The sequence below is a fragment of the Acartia tonsa genome, chromosome 2 (genome assembly GCF_053477335.1).
Source record: "Acartia tonsa isolate MP-2025a chromosome 2, ASM5347733v1, whole genome shotgun sequence".
In the NCBI taxonomy this organism is placed as follows: Eukaryota; Metazoa; Arthropoda; class Copepoda; order Calanoida; family Acartiidae; genus Acartia; species Acartia tonsa.
In genome coordinates, this window is record NC_137261.1 from 29,512,924 (window position 1) to 29,535,222 (window position 22,299).

A 22,299-nucleotide genomic window follows, 5' to 3' on the forward strand; every position below is an offset into this window, starting at 1 on the left:
TATACATATCAAAATTAAATTTCTTGTTGTTTAAAGCAAACAACCATGACGGTTAGACTTCCTTTTTGCAGGTTTTTGCCTATTTTTAAATTTTTCTATATCTTTGATGTATATAGTCCGATTTTCCAAATTTTATTAAGTTAAGAATTTAAAAATTAAATTTCCTGTCGTTTTAAGAAAACAAGCATGGCGGTCAGACTGTCTTTTAGCAGGTTTTTGCTATCTTTATGTTTGCTATTTTGCAATTTTTCCAATCCTCATCTTTGGTGTTTTTGGTCCAATTTACAACTTTTTTGGGATATCAGTATCAAAATAATTTTTTTCCATTGTTATGAGCATCTTTTATGTAATTTACTTTGACCGTCATCATTATACAAAATAAAACAGGGTTTCGTGTTTATTTTCTCCAATAAATAAATTAATTAATACACTTTAAATCTACATATTACCATCCATGATTTTATTTTTTGTGCTTCGCTACTTATGGATGTTGTCATCCTTGTTTAAACTGTATATTGTTATACAACATTATCTATTTTTTTGACATTTATTTGAAGTGATATTTAAAATGCGGAATTGAATTAAATTATGCTCAGTTGACTTTGAATCATACTTGACTGGACATAACAACTACGGCTCGGAAGCCGCGCGTCAGCCGCGAGTAAGCTCAGTGAAATCTTCATATTATAACTTTAAATATCAGCTGTTCCTAAACAGACAATTCAACCTTTCGGAATTTTTCTTGTTTTGCACACTAGCGTGTTTAAATTTGAGGTTTCTGCGAGGCTGAGGAGCTGCTGCCAGGCTGAGGAGCTGCTGCCAGGCTGAGGAGCTGCTGCCAGGCTGAGGAGCTGCTGCCGAGCTCTGATAAGAACCACTCTTACGATAAGTCTCTAATTTGTTTCATCATAAATTTCAAGACTTTGTTGTCAATATGCATGAAAGGTTTAAAATCAGGAATATATGGATGAGATATCTATAATATAAAGTAATTCCTTTATAACTGCATGCATTACAGTTTACTGTCCTTTTTATTTCAAAATCAATCTCATCCAGTTGTTACTGCGCTACTGTGATAAATCCCTGATAATAAAGCAAGGGATCCAAAGGGATAAGACAATGCAATGGCCGATAAATTGATGTACATCTCTAATGGTGATACACATAATTGCCCCTTCTATAGATTACAATTAGGGGTAGAAATAGACACTCAACTTAATTAATTAACCAATCGAAATTCAATAAAAGTTGCAATAAATAGTTTCCATAAAAGTTGTTAAGCCATCGAAGTAGAAAACGTAATTATAAAACTTTGGGGACTAGTGTAATATATAGCCCAATGTCCCCTCCCTTCCTCCCTGAAGAAAAGCACACACACCTTGAAGACCATAAATTTTGTGATCAAATATATTTTGTAAACATTCCATCCATGTTTTTTTATCACTATGACAGTTTCTGTATGTTTACACAGAGATAGAGGGAGAAATTAATGATAGACTATTAAGAATCCTAGTTTCTAGGATTCTAGTTGTAAATTTTGATTTTGGTCTGAATGTAAAATGTACCTATGCAAATTACCTTATTTAAAAGGCTTATAATAGTTATTTATCGCATGGTACTATAGACAGCTTTCCGCGGATATTAAAATAAAGATCAGCCCCAAAGTTCTAATCTAGCGAATATTAATCGGTTTTGAAGCCATACTGAAATATCACGTTTAGCATCGTATTTCATATATTTTCCCCTTAATAGCAAACTAAAATCATACCAGTTGTGTTAGTCCAATATTCGGCACAAAGGCAAGGGCCAACAAAACTGGTTTTAATCTTTTATTTTGATATCCGCGGATAGCTGTCTACAATACGAAACGAAAAAAACCTGTCATGGATTTTTTCTTTTATCCCTGATATTTTTCATATATGTACATAAGCTTCAAAAGTTAGTCTCTTCCTCATTTTGGCAATTTTAGCTCTTCAGTCTTCTTGTATTTGTGCATTTAAGGTTTTGGGAGGAGGAAAGGGATGTATAAAACTAGTGGAGGGGAGGGGGGTGTCTAAAAAGAGACAGCAGATTTGTGTAAGCAATTTTAGCCCCTCCTTCCTTTATATTTTAGTATTCTTACAATAACACTAATGTCTAATTTGATTCTTACTTGAAGATTAGACATTTAAAGATTTTTGTTGGTTCATTTTTCATTTGGGTCCGTTGACACTTTGATTACTCAACCTTTTTTTTAGAAATCTTAACATATTTTTACTGGGCGTTTCTAATTGCCATTGCTGAGAATGAATTGGATCATTTTTTCTTATTTTTTGACCAAAACTGTAGGGTTTTTATTGAAAAAAGTGAAGCGATTGGTTTATCAAACCCTTTAAATTCTATATCATTCATTCAAATGGAATAGAGCCGAAAGTTTTTAATTTTGCTAATTCAAATTCTATGTCATTTTACGTTGTTGGATGAATACCTACTATTTTGAAGCATGACATTAGTTTTGACTTGAAAATTTAGTTAGCAGCAAGATAAGGAGATGTCATATGTATTAAAAATAATCACCATACCATACACATCAATTATACAGGAGTACAGCTCTTCAACAATTTGTCATGGTTCTTATTTAAAAATTTATTTAACACCATGAAAGGTGCCTAGATTATCTGTTTTTGAATTTGACACAAGAAAAATTTTAGTTTTACATTTGAAATTTCCATAATTGCAACGCAGATAACTAACCCTTTGAATTCTTATTTGCTTGTCGATAAGGGGATGCTTGGTTTGACATAGCAACAGCTATACATTTGAGGGCAATTGAGGTGGTGGGGGGGGGGGGGGGGATTTTAGTTTTATAAAGAAAAAGTAAAAAAAAATTCTTGGGGCGATTTCTTTTGGGAATGTTGTGTTTCCATCCCCCAAAATAGTCATAAACCTTCCCAGGACCTATGAGAAGCTACATTATAAAGAAGAACCTTATCGGTTTAACGGTTAGCGAGATCAGAGACACACAGAGATCATGTTACTTTATTATAAGGATACCTTTACCTTAAACAGGCATTATTTTTACCATAAAAAAAACAGTATCAGACAACAATAGCGGTTGTTATTTGTTTAATTAATGATTGTGCGCGCTAGTTTTACTTAAATTAAGTTTCCCTACATTAATTTTGTTTCAAACATTTTTTAGATCAGGTGCAGTTTTCGGAAAAATGTTCCTCGCTTCGATTATTCAATAAACTTTAAAGGCTGCTAACTTGGAGATAATCGAATAATATGCAAAGTAATGTAATAAAAACTCTAAACTTATCTACATTATTTCCTTTGAAGCTTGTTATTTGTCAAGTTGTAGGATGATTTGTGAGAATGAATGTTATTCTACGTTATAATAGGAAATCGAGAGCAAATTTAATAAATGCTTTATTTTTAAACAAGGATGACAACATCCATAAATTATTAAAATACTGTATCTCGCTGTATTAGGAATCATTGTTCCAAAACACTAAATAAAAAGGAGTTAAGGTTTGATACACTTTTTAAATGGTACCTCATTGTTACAAGAATCATCATCCAAAGTTTGAACCGATACGACAATTTAACATGCATAAATTAACGAAAAGAGCTAACTGTTACGTACGGACGTATAGAACTTAATTATAGTATAGCTTCGCTTTTAAAAATCTTGTTGATGCAAATTTGAGATAATCGACCTTGAGCTTTCACCAAAAGACAATATAAGGGTACATACATATACATATACACCACAGGAACAATCTGTGCATTTACACAAGGAGACTTCAATCAATAGAACAATTGAACCCATGACACTTTGTAGGTTAAGAAAGGAAGTGTTTGTTTTTGTAAATACTCAGGGCTGGGACGCTGCAGAAATGGTTATAGAATAGGTGGATATATTGACAGGGGAAATGTGTCGTTAATTTAGGTTGCTAACATGAACCTCATTTATAGGTCAGTTCGTTCATCCAGTAGGGGAAAGGATGATGATGAGGTTAAGTTAGGGGAAGGATGGTATTGTTATTTTTGCCAGCTGCGAGTATCCCTTTATTACAGTACATGAAAATCTGGTGCAATATCCATGTAATAATATATCCATTGGTGAATATTGAATAGGGAAATAAATGGAGAAAGATTGACAACAAGATGGAAGGATGCAAGAATTGACAGACGGAAATATAAACATAAAGAAAATAAAGTGAGGCATTAATAGACTTTAAGATTAATAGTATCATACAACTAAAGATATTCTTTAAATAAAAACTAGCGGCTTCGCCCCTAACCTCTAGAGGCTGTGCCAGAAGAGGTTTGATCAACCTATTTTTGAGTTATTTAAGTTTAAAAAGAAAAATAAATAAAAAAAATTTGGGGGGGGGATATCTTTCATTTTTGGGGGGATTTGGGGTGTCCCACCCCCCAAGAAAATAGCTTATAACCATCACAGGACCAGGAATATTCCCTAAAGAGTAGAGCCCAATCAGTTCAGCGGTTACTGAGATCTTAAGCTTCAGACAGACAGACAGACATCGTACTACTTTGTATTATAGATAACAGGATGTATGACTTTGTGTCTGTCTGTGTGTACCGAAAGATATCGCCAACTTCTGAACCGATATGTTTCTCCTTTACAATGTGCTTCTCGTAGGACATTTATGAGATCTAGAAATGTAAAATTTCAAAACAATTTTTTCTAACGGCTGGTGAAACGGTGATTTGAGCCAGCTGAAAATGGATCTTAGTTATTATAATATCATCTGGACACACAGATAACCTTACAATTATCAACAATTATACTGTTTAGTAAACCTTTAATTATCCAAACACTTTAATGTTATCCAGGGAGGGAGAGGACATTGAGTTGTTTATTACACCAGTCCTCATTTAATAACGTTTTCTTATTCGTTGACTTAACAATTTTTGGGACTTTTGTTCAATTTAGATCGGTTGATTCATTGAGATGATTGTCCAAACGTTTCAACCACTAATTCTAATCTACACAATGAATAATTTTGTGTATTATCATTGGGGATGTACATCACTTTATCGGCCATTCTCTTATCCTTTTATATCCCTGATGATGTTAACCTAATCTTTCCTATGACATTGCTACTTCAATTAAATCTTACATAACCTCTTTAATGACTGAACGCAACAATTAAAAAATCATTAATAAATTTGCTAATAAAATAAGTTTTGGCTGTGGAAAAATGTTGTTGTTGTTGTAACCGCATGTTGCAGTTTCTAATTCATTGTAGTAAGTTGCAGGGATCAAAGGATAAGCAAGGAAATACAAAAATTTAAATTTCAATCGAATAGCCACTAGAAGATAGGAATTATAAGATGCCAAATAGTGCCCTATTTAAGCAAAAAATGTTTATATGTTTTTAAATTATGCAAGTTACAAAATATTACTAGGCCCTATTAAAATACAAGGCATAACTTAAAACAATATATATGAATAAATATATTAATTGATGAAACCTTTAGAACCTTTCACAATTGACTGTTAAATTAATATACTTTTCATGAATGAAGTTTAAAAATAAATAAACAATAACATCATATTTGATACCTTATCCCTGCTTGTTTGTCTAAACAATGGGCCTATCTGCATGGTGTTAAGGCCAGGTACCTCCCCAGGCACCTTTATTAAATCAGGGTTTATCATTAGGCTGGAAACAATTCCTGATATTCAATTTTTGCCTGTTGGAAAATAATTCTTTGATAAAAAGATAAACAAGTAAACTTTAGAAACTTTTAATAGGTATTTATCGCATCGTATTATAGACAGCTTTCCGTTAATATTAGAATGAATAATGATAGTTTTGTTACCCCTGAGTAGTCGAAGGCCCGGGATAACAAAACTATTTTTAGTTTTATTATTTTTATTTCAATACTTGTGTAAAATTGTCTCTGATAAGATGCTATACAAGATTTTTCAGTATGGCTGAGAACCAGTTCTAATTTCCGGATATTAATCGGTTTCGAAGCCATACTGGAAAGTTTTGCATTAATTTGCCCATCAAAATCATTTTACCCAAAAGGGAGCGTAGCCACAGATTTTAATTTGACAGGCTTCAGTGAATTTACTACGAAACGAGTGAATAAATGTTTATAAAAGAAAAATAATGAAAGTTAATGGTTATATGTTGAAATGGTTCCAGAAAAACATAAAATATTAGCCACCCTAACAATTGCAATGATATGAAAGACAATATCTCATTTGAATCATTTTAGCCATAATATACCAATCATATTTACAGTAATAATAATAATAATATAAAATTAAATTATATTTAGTTCTTGCTTCTAGGTGTAAAAATAAGAAGTATAAATATTCGTTTACAAATAGAAATTAAATAAATTATTTGGATATTTTTTCAATAGCATTTCTCATGGAAAGGTTGATCTATTCTCTCCAAAGTTAAACTCAAACCTCCCCAAAAGGGCGCTGGTCCCTTTTTTCAAATTTGGTATAAACCTTCCAAGGACCTCTGAGAAGCTACCCTGTAAAGAACAACTACATTGGGTCAGCGGTTAGCGAGATCCTTCAGTACACACACACACAAATCCTGTTATTTTATTATTAGGATGATAAAATCATTTTTAAAAAAAGATTTCAAGTTAAGTTTAAGTATTTTAGAAATTGCAACAGCATATAACACATGAAAGCATTGTTAATTTGAATAGTGAAAATTAACGGTTACATAGATTTTTCAATGCTATGTCAATAGATATACAATTATTAATTGGATATTGAACCAGATTTTTTTTATGTACTTTTATACAGCAATACTCACAGCTGGCTAAAATAACGATACTCCACATCCACCTTTTACTCATCCCCTCCCATCCTACTGATTGATCGAACTGACCAATAAATGGGGTCCATATTAGCAGCAAAATTGACGACAAATAATCCTCTGTCAATATTTCCATGTATATCTGACATCCATTGGTATGTCAAACTTTCAGGCAACCATGGTTAAGTGTAAAGTTAAGCGTTGTAACTCTACAATTGGATGTTTCTCAATTTAAAAAAATCATAATATCTTATTGTGTATATAATTAAATGTAAAAGGTTGATTTATTTGTTTGATATCTAAGGTTAATTATCAAGAAATCTCAACAAGTTTTGATTTATTAGGGGTAAGCTTTTATTTAGAATAATTCTTTGGCTACCATGCTTATGACTTTTTTTGGGGGTATTTTCTTCCTTGTTTTCTTGTCAACAGGGCCACTCTATCTCAGGAAATAGAGATACTCATACCTTTTATAATGAAAGTGTGCTTCTAAAAATCACTAAAACGGCCCGACAGCAAAACTATATAATTTTCCAAAGAATCAATGTATCGATACTTTTCTTAAAGCTAAGTCTAGTTTCGAGGTTACTTTATTATGAATATAAAAATAATAAATAAAGTATCTTATTAATAGATATGTGTAGAAAAACTTGTATTAATTTTATGATTTTTCATTTTGATATTCGTAGAAAATTGTCTGAAATACGAAACTAGACATAATTTTTCAGTATGGCTGAAAATTGTTTCTAATCTAGCGGATATTAATCGATTTAGAAGCCATACTGTAAAATCTGTTAAAATCCCGAAACAATATACCTCAATTCTGAAAAAGAATTTTGCATTTTAGTAATCAATTTGAATTGCTACGTACAAAACACACAAAACTTTTAAGGTTAATTGATATTGCTTACCATGTAAAATCTTTTCAACTTAAAATTTTATTTTTGGTTTAAAAATTACATTTTAAAATGAACTAAAAGTTTGTATTGAAGTTGTGAGATTAATTAAGGAAGGTTAATCATGGTGTTTTATTTCAGTGTACTTATCAAAGGGAATTGTCATCGTATCCTTTTTCTGTAAGTCATTGTAATGCTTACATTTAGCTGTATTTTCAAAAAAGATCTTAATTTTTTTTATTTAAGAACATTATAATCATTTTAAAAATTAGATAATTAGGTAAAAATTTATATTTGAAATTTATAAAAAGAAAAAGAAATAAATCTGACTGTAATCGATGATTAAAGATTGCGCAGAAGAAATTCATCTCTTGAAAACTTGAACCAAATATTCTTCAGGTAAAATATTTTCATTTTTTACTTTTATTTATTTATTTTAATGTGCATTTGAAAGCCACATAACAGCTACGTAACAGACTCTATGACGTCACCAGAACACTACTTGCCAACACATTAGACTTGTAGATTAACATTGCTGCTATAAAAAGACGGAAATATAAATATTTTAGTACAAATACTAATTATTTTAACTATATTTGATAGTAAAAACGTATTTAAACATTTTTGTTAGGGCTGGCAGCCGCACCGAACCCTCACATTTAAACCCGTTTGGATGTTTTGTTTATTTTTTTAAAAAATGATGGATTGCCATATCTGGGACTTCTAGCAGATTTTTAGAATTGTAAAAGGTTGATTACCCCTAGGCTTACAAGCGGCTGAGACGCGGCTGCCAAGCCCTGATTTTTTCGACCACTTAATGTTACAATTCATAACGTGATTTTGCGTAAATCACTATGTTGATGTATGCAAGGATAGAGAGAGAGGGTGGTAATTACATTAAATTTAATATTTCTTACATATGTTGGCGAAGTATTTTTATTTAAAATTTTCTAAAACAATTAAAGAAGCGTGTATATATTGAAATGAATAATTACCTACATATCGTTTGTGTACGTATTTTGTATACAGGGGCACAGAAAAGAATAATATATCAAATACATGATATTTATAGTCAAAGTAGGATATATTGCCATGGCTCATCAACAGGCGCAACTCATTATTATGCACAATTTTGACTTCCAGATAAAAGATATGCAATGCTAGGGTTGGTTGTCTGTCAGATAATTACCTGGTCCAAATGGTGGAGACACTTTTCGTCTGCTAGCAAATTGCTTTCTGTTCTTTTGTAGAAATCTAGTTGTATTTATTTTCCAACGCTATTAGCTGATTTACAACACCCAATACAAAATGGTGACTGGGTCCCCACCCCATGGGCAGAGTTGCATTAGCTAAGTTATTATTACCTTTAAGTTATTTATCAACTAAATTTTTTTTTTTTAATTTTACCAGAATGTTTATCCTTTGCTTTGTTTGTGCCCTTCATAAAACAATAATTTGTATTTATAGCTTTGGCCTTTACATGGATGTACCTTTATTTTCTTATATATCTATTACTTCCTCATTTCAATAATAACAAGTATGGAAAACCCCATAAAAGCGAAGCTCTGAAATCAAACAGTAGAACAAACAAACATGAACACTTGTAGAGTGTCATAACTTGATAAGCAGAATATTAATTGAAAGGTATAAACAAAATTGTGTATAAACTCGTTTTAAAATTGCGTGAATACTTTACTTATATATTCTTACATATTTATGACTTGATTTTTGTAGAGATGCTTCGCTTAAAATATTATACCTTAATGCCCTAGGAATCATTGTTCCAAAAATAATATGGATAATTATATCATACAAAAAATTATTGTCAACAAGTTAAAAAAAAGCAAGTTTTAAATGGAAGTACGGAGTTTCCGGTACCGATAATACAGTTGGTACGCTTTCTAGATTTTGTTGTCAATATATCTTAATTGATGGTTCATTCATATAAAAAATGTGTTTTATCTTACCAATTAAAAATTTGAAACAAAAATTAATAATCTAAAATGTTATTTTTTTAGGGATGAAACATCAGACAAGCCTAAAGAGAATCGGATAGTAAAGTTCCACGACGAGGCTACAGAGCGAGGCAGGTCAGCACAGCGAGTAGACCAGGCAGGAACAGCTGTCACGTCATCACAGCGTGGAGGTCAGGTGGCTGCAAAGGCTAAGAGTCTTCTCAGGACATCAACCTCAATATTGAAGGTGAATATTTTATTGTGCTTTATCATACTTTGTCCGTACGTTCAATATCTATATTTTGTTACAGTGAATTACCAATGTTTTGAAAAGAATAAAATCATAGCTTTGCATTAAAATATATTGAAATTTTCTTGAGTTAGACAGTTTATGAATGTTTTCATTCTTGTCTTATATTTAGGAAAATATTGATTTTGGAAAGATACTTTTGCACAAAAGACAATCGATAAATTATTACTTGGAATTTGCACCAGATTTTCATGTACTCTAATAGAGTATTGCTCGCAACTGGCTAAAATAAAGTTACAGCCCCCCCCCCCCCCACCTCTTTACCCTATCTCCTCTCCTCCACTCATACTGAATGAGCGAACTGACCAATAAATGAGGTCCATATTACCAAGCTAAATTGACATCAAATTTTCCATTGTAATCTATCAACGTTTATCCTATATCAAATCTTTCAATGTCTTCAATGAAATTAATTTTAAGTTTAATGATTATATAAAGTTCATAAAAAAGCTATGGTCATGAATATGAATAATGTCTGGTCGAAATCAAACTTTCTTTGGTCACGCAATTTCTGAATACATAATTTTAGGTCAACTAGCAGAATCGATATATTATTACTTGGATGTTGCACTAGATTTTCATATACTCTGATAAAGGGATACTCGCAGCTGGCTAAAAAAACGATACCAACAATCCACCCCCTTACCCCTTCCCCTCCCTTCCTACCGGATGTTCAAGCTGACCAATAAATGAGCCCCATATTAGCAAGCTAATGGAAGGCATATTTTTTTGTCAATATATCCACGAATGTCTTATATCCATTGCAGCAGCAGCTAGATTAAAGGGTGGATGGTCAAGCAAATTTATTTGACCACTTGGATTTTAATTTGTTCAAATTAGCTTTTTAATATGAGATTGTAAAGATATTTTTCAATTGATACATTTTCAAGAGCGAAGCTTTCTTTAATTAAGGTCTGTAAGTCTGTGTGAACTTTTAAAAGAAAAGTTTATACCAAAATTTTATTCAAATTATTGCATAATTCTATTATAATGACATACTTACATTTTATATACTTCATTATTGAGATGCTTCCCTTATTATATCGTGCCTTGTAGTCCTTATAGTATGAAAGGATAGCTGCCAAACGGCTAAACGTACATGTTATTCCCGCACAATTGTTATAAGCTTCATTATGATCAGCCGTTTGGCCGCTAGCAGCCTTAAAAGTTTATAGATTTTAGGAGATAATCGATACCAGGAACATTTTACCGTGAACTGCACTAGATCCAAATTATCTACTAAAATTAAAACCAATGATCCTTTTTAACCTGGCCTGGTATATTTTAGGAGAATGTGTGTCCAGCAGGCTCTGAGAGTTCTGTTGACAGCCAGACCACGACAAATCACTCAGATTTAAAGGTAGGCATTCATTCATATGTTTTTACATTCACACCAAGCAAAAGAAACATTTTATTAAACTTTTTACTTTCAAAGATTTTTTAGAATTTAAATCACATCATGCGAATTTCTGATATTTAAAGCTAAACTAAAAGCCTTTATTTGATGATTTTTCTTAATCAATAGAAAAATATCTTAAAACCATTAAAAAATATATACGTTGGCCTCCTTGTGTTTTATAAGAGAATGAATAAAAACTTTTAGAATTTTTTTTGGTTTGTATTAACGCTCAGGCAAGTAAAAATCAAAGGATTTGATAAGTTTTCATTAGACAACCCGACGACGGCTCAGCGTCGAGAATGACCCACATTTAAAAAAATATATTGTATATATAATACTAGCTGATGTGACCATAGCATCAAGGGGCCCTGCAGTCAAAGGGATAAGAAGAGGGCAGAAAAATGGCCTAAAACAACTCCAGGGCTGAAATAAAAAAACGAAATAGCCTAAAACTATCCCGGGATCTATTTGAAGCTTCCATAAAAAGGATAATTTAATCATTTTGATAAATATTGAAATCTTAAACTTTTTGATGTACATTTTCCCATTTATTTTTAATTCAGGCTATTTCGCCCCACCCCCCTCCCCCTTTTTTTTACTAAAAGACTGGCATATATTGTATTTCTTTAATACAATTTTAGTTAAAATTCAAATTTATTAATATTTTTTCTTTAATTCTAATACCCCATAAATGTCTATAAACGTTGATAACACTAAGTTTATTATGCAAATTTAAATAAAATTTATTTGTGCACAGATTTAAGCAAGCAGGGATGCAGGGGTAGGGCAACGATTTTAAATTCCACCCAATTCTAATGTTCTAAATTATATTAGTTGGTAGCAATTAAGGGGGAATAAGGGTTGTTGATTAATTAGACCGTCATTGTGCTCTTCCTCCCTGAGCACTACATATAAATGTTGAAATTGTATGACCACATGCATGCCTGAGTCAATGTGTGTTAAAGAGATACTTCATTATTTAATTTTAAGAAAGGTATAGGATTACAAAATTACTTTTAATAACAAAAATGGATATATGTATGGATCTAGGATTAAGTTAAGGACAAGACTTTTATCTTACTGTTTATTTATAATTTACAGACATGTTGAATGTAAAATATACAAAACAAATAAGTACTTTATTTAAAATTGGAAATAATTTTTTTGCCTGTATTGACTTTATAATTAATGACCAAATAAAACTTTGAAGAAATGTATTTTCTCTTTAAGAGGTAAGTGTGTGTCTAGCGAGCATGCATATTGCGCAACTTTAACTTACATACACACACACACACATACACATGCACATACAAACACACACACATACACATGCACACACAAACACACACACACAGCAACTGCATTCAAATAGCCGACAATTAAATTAACTGGCATTGTACAACAGATTTAGAATAATTAAATCGAAGACGTCCGAGTTGAAATAGCTCAGAATGTCCATGTTTCTAAATTTTACTAATTTGTAGAAATTTTAAGTAACTAATTACAATTTTAATAGATCATAGGGTTGACACGAAACTCAAAAATTCAAATTTATATTTTTACACCAATTTTTTTTGGGGGGGGATGTGGATTGTGGGGTTGGGGAGGTTATAAACAATAGTTAGTTCACCAACTAAATACTAGATGGAAAGAAATATGCCACTGGTAAAATTAATTGGATATGGGGGAAGCATCTTTTAATGTAATTCTAGTATTTAATTAAACCAAAGAAAAACTTTTCCTAAAACATTTTTTTAATAGATAGTACATAGACGAGAAAATGTTTCATAATTTAAGACGTTTATATCACATAGCAGCTGAGTAAATCCTTTACCTCGATAGCCGTATAGACAGAAATACAGACTAACCGATATATACAAGAGTTATAAAAGATGATGTATGTTTCACATGTTTTGAAAGTAAATAATTAAATTTGCAATTAAACATTTCGCAATAGGAATAATTTTTTCACACAACTAATTTACAAATTACAAATCCTTAACTAACACAGAAATTTATTATAGTAGCGCAAATACTCTATAATAAATATGTAGATTCGACGGTTAGTCACTGGAAATTCAATGGTTAATTAAGGTTCAACTGTTTTTAAAATCCTACAGGACATACAGACAGACAAACATACTAAATATAGGATAAAAATAATTTTCAAAATAAAACGTAATGAAAATTTTACAGTAGCCTGAACATAATTTTAGCGAGTAAAAAATAATACGGACAATTTGATACTTGTCTTGATACTTAATTACATCTCATTATGTCGAGATTATTTATAATTAATCCTCTCTTGGTAGAGAGGTAGCGTTCCTGCGCCAAAAATTTAAATAGATTTCTTCTTTATGGGAGAAAAGGAACTACTAAGAAAAAATTGCTTATACTAAATTTGAAATTATTCTATTTTAATTTCTGTGTTTTTTGTTTTTGTTCAAATAAACCATTTGAGGCAACGCTTTTCTATAACTAAAGCATGTATTTATGTTACTACGTGGGTAAAAGTTAACTACCCATAATATTAAAAAAAGTGCAAAATATGTTATATATTAATACTGTATTAACATTTACTGTTCTTTGTGAAATAAGCTGTAGTATTGTTATCGTATTTATCTATTTATCTACTTATTCCTGTTTCTCTTTTTGACTCTTACTTGTGATATAAGTCATAGTATGATGGGTGATTATTTATAGGGTCAATTTTATACATACATTACATATTTTGTACACAAGGGTTTTTATCAAGTTTTACAAATATCTTGTAAAAGGTTTACTTAGTCAAATCAGAGATTCTTTAAATATTAAACTTTTAGAAGCAGTATTAAATGGTTGTTTGCCCCTATTCTATTCAACATATATTCTTGGTATACTAGCTTCCTTGTCATCCAGTATAATATTCAAGATATAATTTATGTGGTGTATGTCTTTATTTTTTGTACTTGTCATAAGGTACACCACTTTTATCAATTTTAGTGACATTCTAACACGAATTATTAATTTGTAATAAAAATACGATGCTTTTTCTGAACCGTTGAAGTTTCTAGACTAGTACAGCTACCCTATAGCTTAAGTATCTATCTGGCCGTCTGTCGTGTAAGTGATTAATATCGAGCCTTTATTTTGGTTTCACATTTTTTAAATATACCCAAAGATTTTCAAAAGCTAAGCTTTTCTATAATTAGGTCCTTCCGTAAGTAACGGTTAGCTCAGACCGTTAGATTAAGCATGTTAGAAATGTCCTATCGTCTTCAAACATTTTTCAATGATTCCTATAACTGTCCATATTCATCTGAGTTTTGGAATATTGATTCATAGAACAACCATATACAATTGCCTAGACTTTTTTTAAAAAATATATAATTCTGCTTATTAAGTTCTGACACTTAGGAAGTCTTTATGTTCGTTTGTTATACCTTTTAATTTCAGAGCTTTACTTTTATATTTAGATGTTGTCATCCTTGTTTAAATAAAATTAATTCAGACTTGACAAAAAATGGATAATGATTATATAAATATCATGCAACAAAAAGGCGATTGGGTAATGGGAAATGATAATTTGTGGAAGAAAACTGATTTCACACAATAGCTCCGAGCATTTCATTCATTTAGTCTGAGCAATGAATAGTAATTGTATGTGTATATATCATGGTTTATACGCTCCATGAGTTTTATATTAAATTTGTAAAGTTCACATAAATCGATTTATTATTACGTGGATGTTGCACCAGATTTTCATGTACTCTGATAAAGTAATGCTCGCAATTATCTAAAATAACGATACTCCAGATCCGACCCTCCGAAATGAAGAAAGTACTGACCAATAAACGAGGACAAAAGTTGCAACCTGAATTGAGGACATTATTTCCTCTGTCATTATATCCACTTATATTATATTCCTTAATCACATATTATTTCAAAGATTTGTACCACAGTTATGGACTCTCTATTGGCCAATTTTTAACAGGAATCGTCTATATAACAAAAATATGAAATTCCTGATTTTATGACAATATCTGTCAAAAAATGCCTATCTCTACCATTTTTTATAAGAAATGTTGAAAGCTTGTTCTTGCTTTGCTACTTATGGTCATGATTGACATTGTTTTTTTTAGTTAAACTTTTTAAAAATTCATATAAGTGTAATTGTTTTTGAAGCTGCATATATTTGATAATTTAGTCTTGATTGCCTACAATATATATTACTTTGCTATTTTAAAGCTGTTTCAAAACAATTGCAAGTACATTTCGAATAACACAAGCGCCGCGCTGTGCGTCAAATTGTCTTCCTTGTTATAAAAGCACATGTAAGGTCAAGGATTAAAGTATTTATTGTCATTTATGGCCAAGTCGCGTGCCTTGTATAATTCATTCATATTTATTTCTTTTTTTTCCGTTATAGAACATAAAAATAAATTAAATGATTGCCATGAACTTGAGAATTATATGCAGGGCTCGGCAGCAGCGCGTCAGCTACCTGCAATCCTAAGGGAAATCAACCTTTTTTAATTTTATGAACCAGCTTTAAGTCTAAACCTGACCTATATTTGGAATTGGCAATCCCTCTTTTTTTTAAATGTAAAAGATTAAAATAATATAACTACTGCTTAAACCTCATTCGCTTTATCTCTGTTAAATTGGCAGTATTTTTGCTTATGATAACTATTTTTGGTTTCCTAATTCTTAATGGATGTATAATATAAGTGGATATTACAACAGGAGAAAAATTGTCGTCAATTTAGGTTGCTATTTACCCTATCATATAGAGGCCAGTTAGTTCATCCAGTAGGAAGGATGGGGATAGAGTAAAGGGGAGTAAAGGGGAAAAACATTGTTTCAGCCCGCTTTACTTCACTAAACATGAAAATCTTGTATAAGATCCAAGTAATAATATATCCATTTAATTCTTTAATATTTTGGAGTCAGCTTTTGATGCTCATAAAACGACCACATTATAGGAAAACCATGTTATTATACTTAGCCAGTTCAAACATATTGTTACAAATTATTGGTTTGATTCTGTACAGTCACAGATATGTAATAGTTCACTATTATTGGCCAACCCTGCTAAACTTTAAACTGTTATTGTATCAACATAAGACTAAAGTAATAATTTGTTATGATGAAACGTCATCTTGATTTTAAAACTACATATTTTTTGTTTTTAATTTCTTTGCACTATTTTTGGTAAATTTTGTATGCAAATAAAACCCTGATATTTAGCTTATTCGGCCAGAGATTGAAATAAAAGAATAGAGGGAGCTTCATGAAAGGGGTCCGACTGTCGACTTTCAATTGGTACTTCGAATATCAGCCAATAGCGTCGAAAATATAATCACAGGCAAGTCGCAGAAGGCAAATTGTTAACAAACAAAAAAGGTCCTCAGGTAGTTGTCTGGGGTTTACATCTATACTTATATATTTATTGGCTAGAGTAATAAATTGTGAAGGAAGTATTCATTATTAGTTGCAATGAGGCTGTTCTTTAACTCACTCCTGTTTGTCCAATTATAAGACTATAAATCCATGAGATTTTTTTAAAAGATAGATTGCAATATTTGGGTCAGTTTCAGACTTGCAGCTGCTTTTTAAAAGTTGTTAAAGGTTTAAAACATCTACTTTAAATTTCATTTCTACCGTTCACACACTTAGCTAGTTATTGATGTTGCCATCCTTGTTTAATTACGCGTAAAAACTCTTACAGCCAAGTTCAGTAAAAGAATAAACTTTAATTGCCTCGATCTATCTCTTTTTATGTAATTATTTTTAATTTGTTTTTCTAACTTTTTTTGTTAAACTTATTATAAGTCCAAAGAGGGCAGAAAATTTTTAAATTTAAATATAAAGATAATGAATTTCAAACAAACCCCTAAAAAACATAAATGTTAATTTTACAAAAAAAAAATATTAGTGTTTAACTTAAGCATTCGTCATTAAATCACTAAGAATGCCATTTATTTTGATAGCTTATTAAATCTATAAAATTTAAATTTAAAACTTCTAATCTTATAATTTTGATACAGTTAAATGAGGAAGCTCTGTATTTTACCAGGGATCTAAAGGGATAAGACAATGGCTGATAAATCTTTGTAGAACTCCATTATTGATACACAAAATTACCCCTTTTGTAGATTAATGTTTGAAACTTTTGGACACTAAGCATGACAAACCAACCAATCAAAAGTCTCAAAAGTTGTTAAGTCAACGAATATATTTAAACGTTACCTCAAAACTTTGGGGACTAGTGTAATTAACATCCCAATGTCCACTCCCTCCCTGAGGTAAATGAGGAAGCTCTAAATTTTACTCTGAATAAAGGAATTAATATTAATTGTCACTATTTCCTAAAATGTTTATTTTAATCTGTGTTTACACTGAAATCATGTTTTGTAAAGCTTTGATGAGACAATGTCAAGAAGAAAAGGACCAGAAAAATTACTCTAAGACATTTTATTTTGGTAGTTTTTGCGAGAATGTTCTCATCTTACAACTAGTAAAACAATTACTTTTTGATTGTCTTCTTGAACGTTTTCTGGTAACGATTATAGAGTTGCTACGCAATTAACATCGTACCTAACTGTTATAGCAATCTTCAACAAAGTTTAAAATCAATAGGGCAATTCTAACATGTCTAAATAAATGAAAAAAGCTATGTGTTACCGTTACGGACGGACGTCATACCCAAATTATAGAAAAACTTAAAAAATATAAAATTGTATGGGGCAAAGAATATACACAGAATCATAAAGGCTTCTTTAGGATTTGCAATAGTCTTTTAATCACAAGGTTTTTGTAGAGTAGCGTCACAACTAAATCATTATAAACATACTTTTTAATTATCCCAATAATGGATTTATTATTACTTGGATCTTACACAAGGTTATAATGTACTCTTATAAGTGATACTTTTAGATGGCTAGAATAACGACCCCCCCATCCACCCCCTTCACCTCATCCTCTTTCCTCTTACTAGATGATTGAACTGACCAATAAGCAATCTTCATGTTATCAACCTAAAGTGACAACATTTTTTCCCTGTCATAATATCTGAATAAACCTTTATCCTTGATTAAAACTATAATTGTCAAGGAGTGGTTTGTTTAAAGATGACATTTATGCTGTCAGTTTTAACTGTGTACAACTTCAAGGGACATTAAGTTTTACAATTTAAACTAATAATCTGATTATTTTATTAATGCCAAGCAGAATTAAATCTAATAATTTGATTTTTGTATTGTTTTAAGGCTTAAAATTAATACGATTTATTGAAAAGCTTATATTGTAGCTGTTCATAAGTACAAGAAAGGCTTATTACTATTTATTTATTTTTTTTTGGGGGGGGGGGAGTACCACTAGAAATCGCTCCTAGAAAAAAATATCCTCCCTTGAAATTCTTTATTAACTAACTTTTCCTTTTTAAGCTAAAATTTTAAATGAGGGTGCCTATAGTACAAAAAAGAGTAATTCTCACATTTTAAGAAAAAGTGTAAAAAAACATCTTCCTAGTTCTAACTAATTATAAAACACATGACATTCATTTAAAACAGCACAATATCCTTAAGATTTATAAATTTTACAAAAAGATAAAAAAAATACACGAGCACAACAATCATTATTACTATTTGAAACTGCTAAAAAATACAGAAAATAACTTTGGATTGGCAAAAATTTTCGAGGAAAATTCGTGTTTTTTTCAGTTGCTTTACTTTTTCAATCCTCGTATTCAAAAAAATATCTGTTTTACAAAAATACCATAATCCAAGTCTCATCTTCGCAGGTGTGGGGATAGGATAATGGCGTTTTTAATCAATCTACAGCCATTACTTTCTCCATCTCCTCATATGATTACTAGCATTTAAATTAAGTTAATTTGAGGTAGAATTATTTTTTTCCCATGTCAACTCCCTGTAGCCCCGAGTCTTCAACTTACGGAATCAAATTCTCATAATTATCACCTTTTAAAAAAACTTCCTAGTTTATATTTATACTAACGGCTACTCCCCATGAGAGGCCTCTAGGGGCACTTATGTTGGGCAGCTCTCCTTAGTTTTCAATTTTAGTTTGAAAAGGTAAAAAGAAAGAAGACTTGCATCAAAAAATATAATCATGTTAACTTCCCATAGAAAGACTCCATAGGTTCAGTAGTAGATTGTAAGATTTGTCTTGAGCTAAATATCTCGGAAATTGCTGGTCCGAATTGGTGATAATTTTCTGGGAAGCTTTAGAAATATATATGGAATTGTATGAGGCTTTTTTCCTTACCCCCAACCTCCCCTAGAGGCTAGAGAGCAGAGCAACTAGTTTTTTTTTATGTTTTACTTTGCATTATTCCAGACTTAATATGTCTACATGTGACTTAATGATTTTATAATTAAAACAAGAAATGTATGAATAGTTGTAACCTTGACAAATTCTTAATAAAGCTGAGAACCTTAAGTAATTAGGTTATCAATCACTGGTTAACAACACAATAACAAGATCTATGAGCAAGGGTTAAATATTTAGAGTAGCGGAAACCAAAATGCATTTTTTCTAATCAAATCATATGCATTTGACAAATAGATATAGAAAGAGAGCTCATGAGAAAAGGCATTAATAGGCTAAAAATGCTCTGAATATGTGTAAGTTAATTATATTCTGTAAATTATTCTTTAACCACTTACAAAGTCATTATTTAGTACTAAAGCATTTCAAATTTATAATCCAATTTAATGTTTTTGAGCCGGTCTAATGTATAAAAGTAAATGGGGTGCTAATCAATAATTGACAGAATTTGAAATAAAGTAATTAACCTCTCTATCAAGATGCTTCATTAATGTTTAACCCCAAAGGGTTAGGCAAGGAGTGAAGATAGAGCAATGAAAATTAAATTCCATCTCAGAATTCATGCATTTGAAACTATATGCATTCTATGGTCTTTGATTTCTCTAAGAGTCAAAACAAAATTGTATAAAAATACGATAAAAAATAATACATGATATTGTGATTGGACGCCCTTACATATTTAGGACTTGATCATTAGGATTGTCAAAAAAGTTAAAAATCAGCATGTTTTAAATGGACTTACGGACTTTCTGTTACCGATCATATAGTTGCTTCGCTTTCTAAATTGTACCTAAATGTTACAGAAATCATTATGCAAAGTTTGAAGTCGATAGGCCAATTCTAAAATGCTCAGATTAACAATAAGAGTTAGCCATTACGTACGGACGCGTCGGACATACTGACAGACACTAATTATAAAAAAAGCTTCGCTTTTAAAAAGCATGATGATATAAGATAGACTATGATTTTGTTATTTAATTAAATGTTTATATAAATTATCACGTAGGATATCACATAAAATAAAAACATACAGTGAAATCTCAATAGAACATCTTTATATAAAGTATTTAAGTTATTTGATATTAGAGAGTTTGTGTGTATGTGTGTGTGTGTGTGTGTGTGTGTGTGTGTGTGTGTGTGTGTGAGTGTGTGTTTGTGTGTGTGTGTAAAGGTGTGATGAGAGATATGAAGATTCTTATTGTTCCCATCTAAGCTGAGATGGCCTAATTGATAACAACAAACAAGTACATTATGTATATTTAGAGCGCAACTAACAATGATAATTATGTCCGATAGGAACGATGATTTTAAAAACAATATAATACACAATATTTAACACAAAAAAAAATGTCTTCACCTAAATACAACCAAATTGTAATTAACGGTTTATTCCCTCCAAGTGCCTAGTTGAGCATTATTGAAATAAATTTTTCCTTTGTTAGTTTATTACCTTAGGTCATATAAGGTTAGTTTATATCGGGTTCTGGGTGGCCCCACAGATAATAGTGACCCCTGCAGGGGTTAGGCATAGGGGAAAAAACTACACTCCCCCCCCCCCCCCTATTTTGTTATAAGCCCTAATCAAACGTTTGGAATTAAGTAAGTTAAATAAAATCTGTGCTGATTTTAATATAATGGATGTGTGGTATTCGGCAACCGTGAGCCATGCATATGGCACCCCTGACCGGGGTTCGGTGGAGGGTCAATGGCCCTCCCCCGAGTCCTGGGGAAGGGGTCTGACGACCCCCTCCCTATGCCTAGAATTAATGACTGAATCTGTCATGTTTTATTATGGTTAACTGTATTCTTAATTCCCCCCACCCTTTCCAGGGATGGGGGATCATTATTGCCCAAACTGACTATTGTATATGTATTATAATGCTTTTATGTTATGATTATTTATTCCTATCCATGTAGTTATTGTTTGTTGTATATAGCTTTAGTATCCTTTAAACCTTCAATAAAGTGACAACTGAAAATAGATGTTGATTATTATCTAGTGAATGCTAGAGAAGCGTAGCTTCTCTATAGTAAGGTGTCCACGTCTGTCACACTGCCGTAATCTAATTGAACTCCGGTGTCTGCCATTTATCCTCGGCGGATACCACAACTTTTGGTGACAGCTGTGTGAGATTACGGCAAACCACAAGTGTAGAGCAGACGCGCATCTGAGGCTAAGGTACTCCCAGCAGTGAAACTGGCAAAACTGACACAAGCAACCTGAATTACCCACCCTGGACAGCAAAGTCTAACTCTGCACCCGGCAGTTGTGGAAGCAAGACAGCGAAACCTGACGAAGAACCGCGAGAAGCGCCGACATCTAACGGAGAATTGAGCGCTCAAAGGGCTGAAACAGGCCTGCGGACCGGCTGAAACAAGCCAAATAAGTGTAAACGGCTGAAAATAGGCCAACTTTACTGCAAGAGATAGCAGGATCCGAACCAGTGGCGCTAGCAGGACGGGACATTCCCTGCCGCCATCAGCCGGATTTGGATCAGCGGCGCTAGCAGGACGGGACATTCCCTGCCGCCGATAGGCTGAAACACGCCACATAGCTGCGAGCTGCGAGCCAACATACGAGTGTAGTGCACCAAAACAG

At 31.8% G+C, this 22,299-nt stretch overlaps 1 protein-coding gene across 1 annotated transcript in view; it reads left to right on the top strand.

Moving 5' to 3' along the window:
* LOC145309395 (uncharacterized) overlaps positions 1-22,299 on the top strand; it is a 155,123-nt gene that overhangs the window by 66,059 nt on the left and 66,765 nt on the right. The window contains exons 7-9 of the mRNA XM_080150334.1: positions 8,054-8,104; positions 9,724-9,907; positions 11,259-11,330. Of these exons, the coding sequence (XP_080006460.1) occupies positions 8,054-8,104; positions 9,724-9,907; positions 11,259-11,330 (307 nt within the window). The remainder of the gene's footprint in view (positions 1-8,053; positions 8,105-9,723; positions 9,908-11,258; positions 11,331-22,299) is intronic.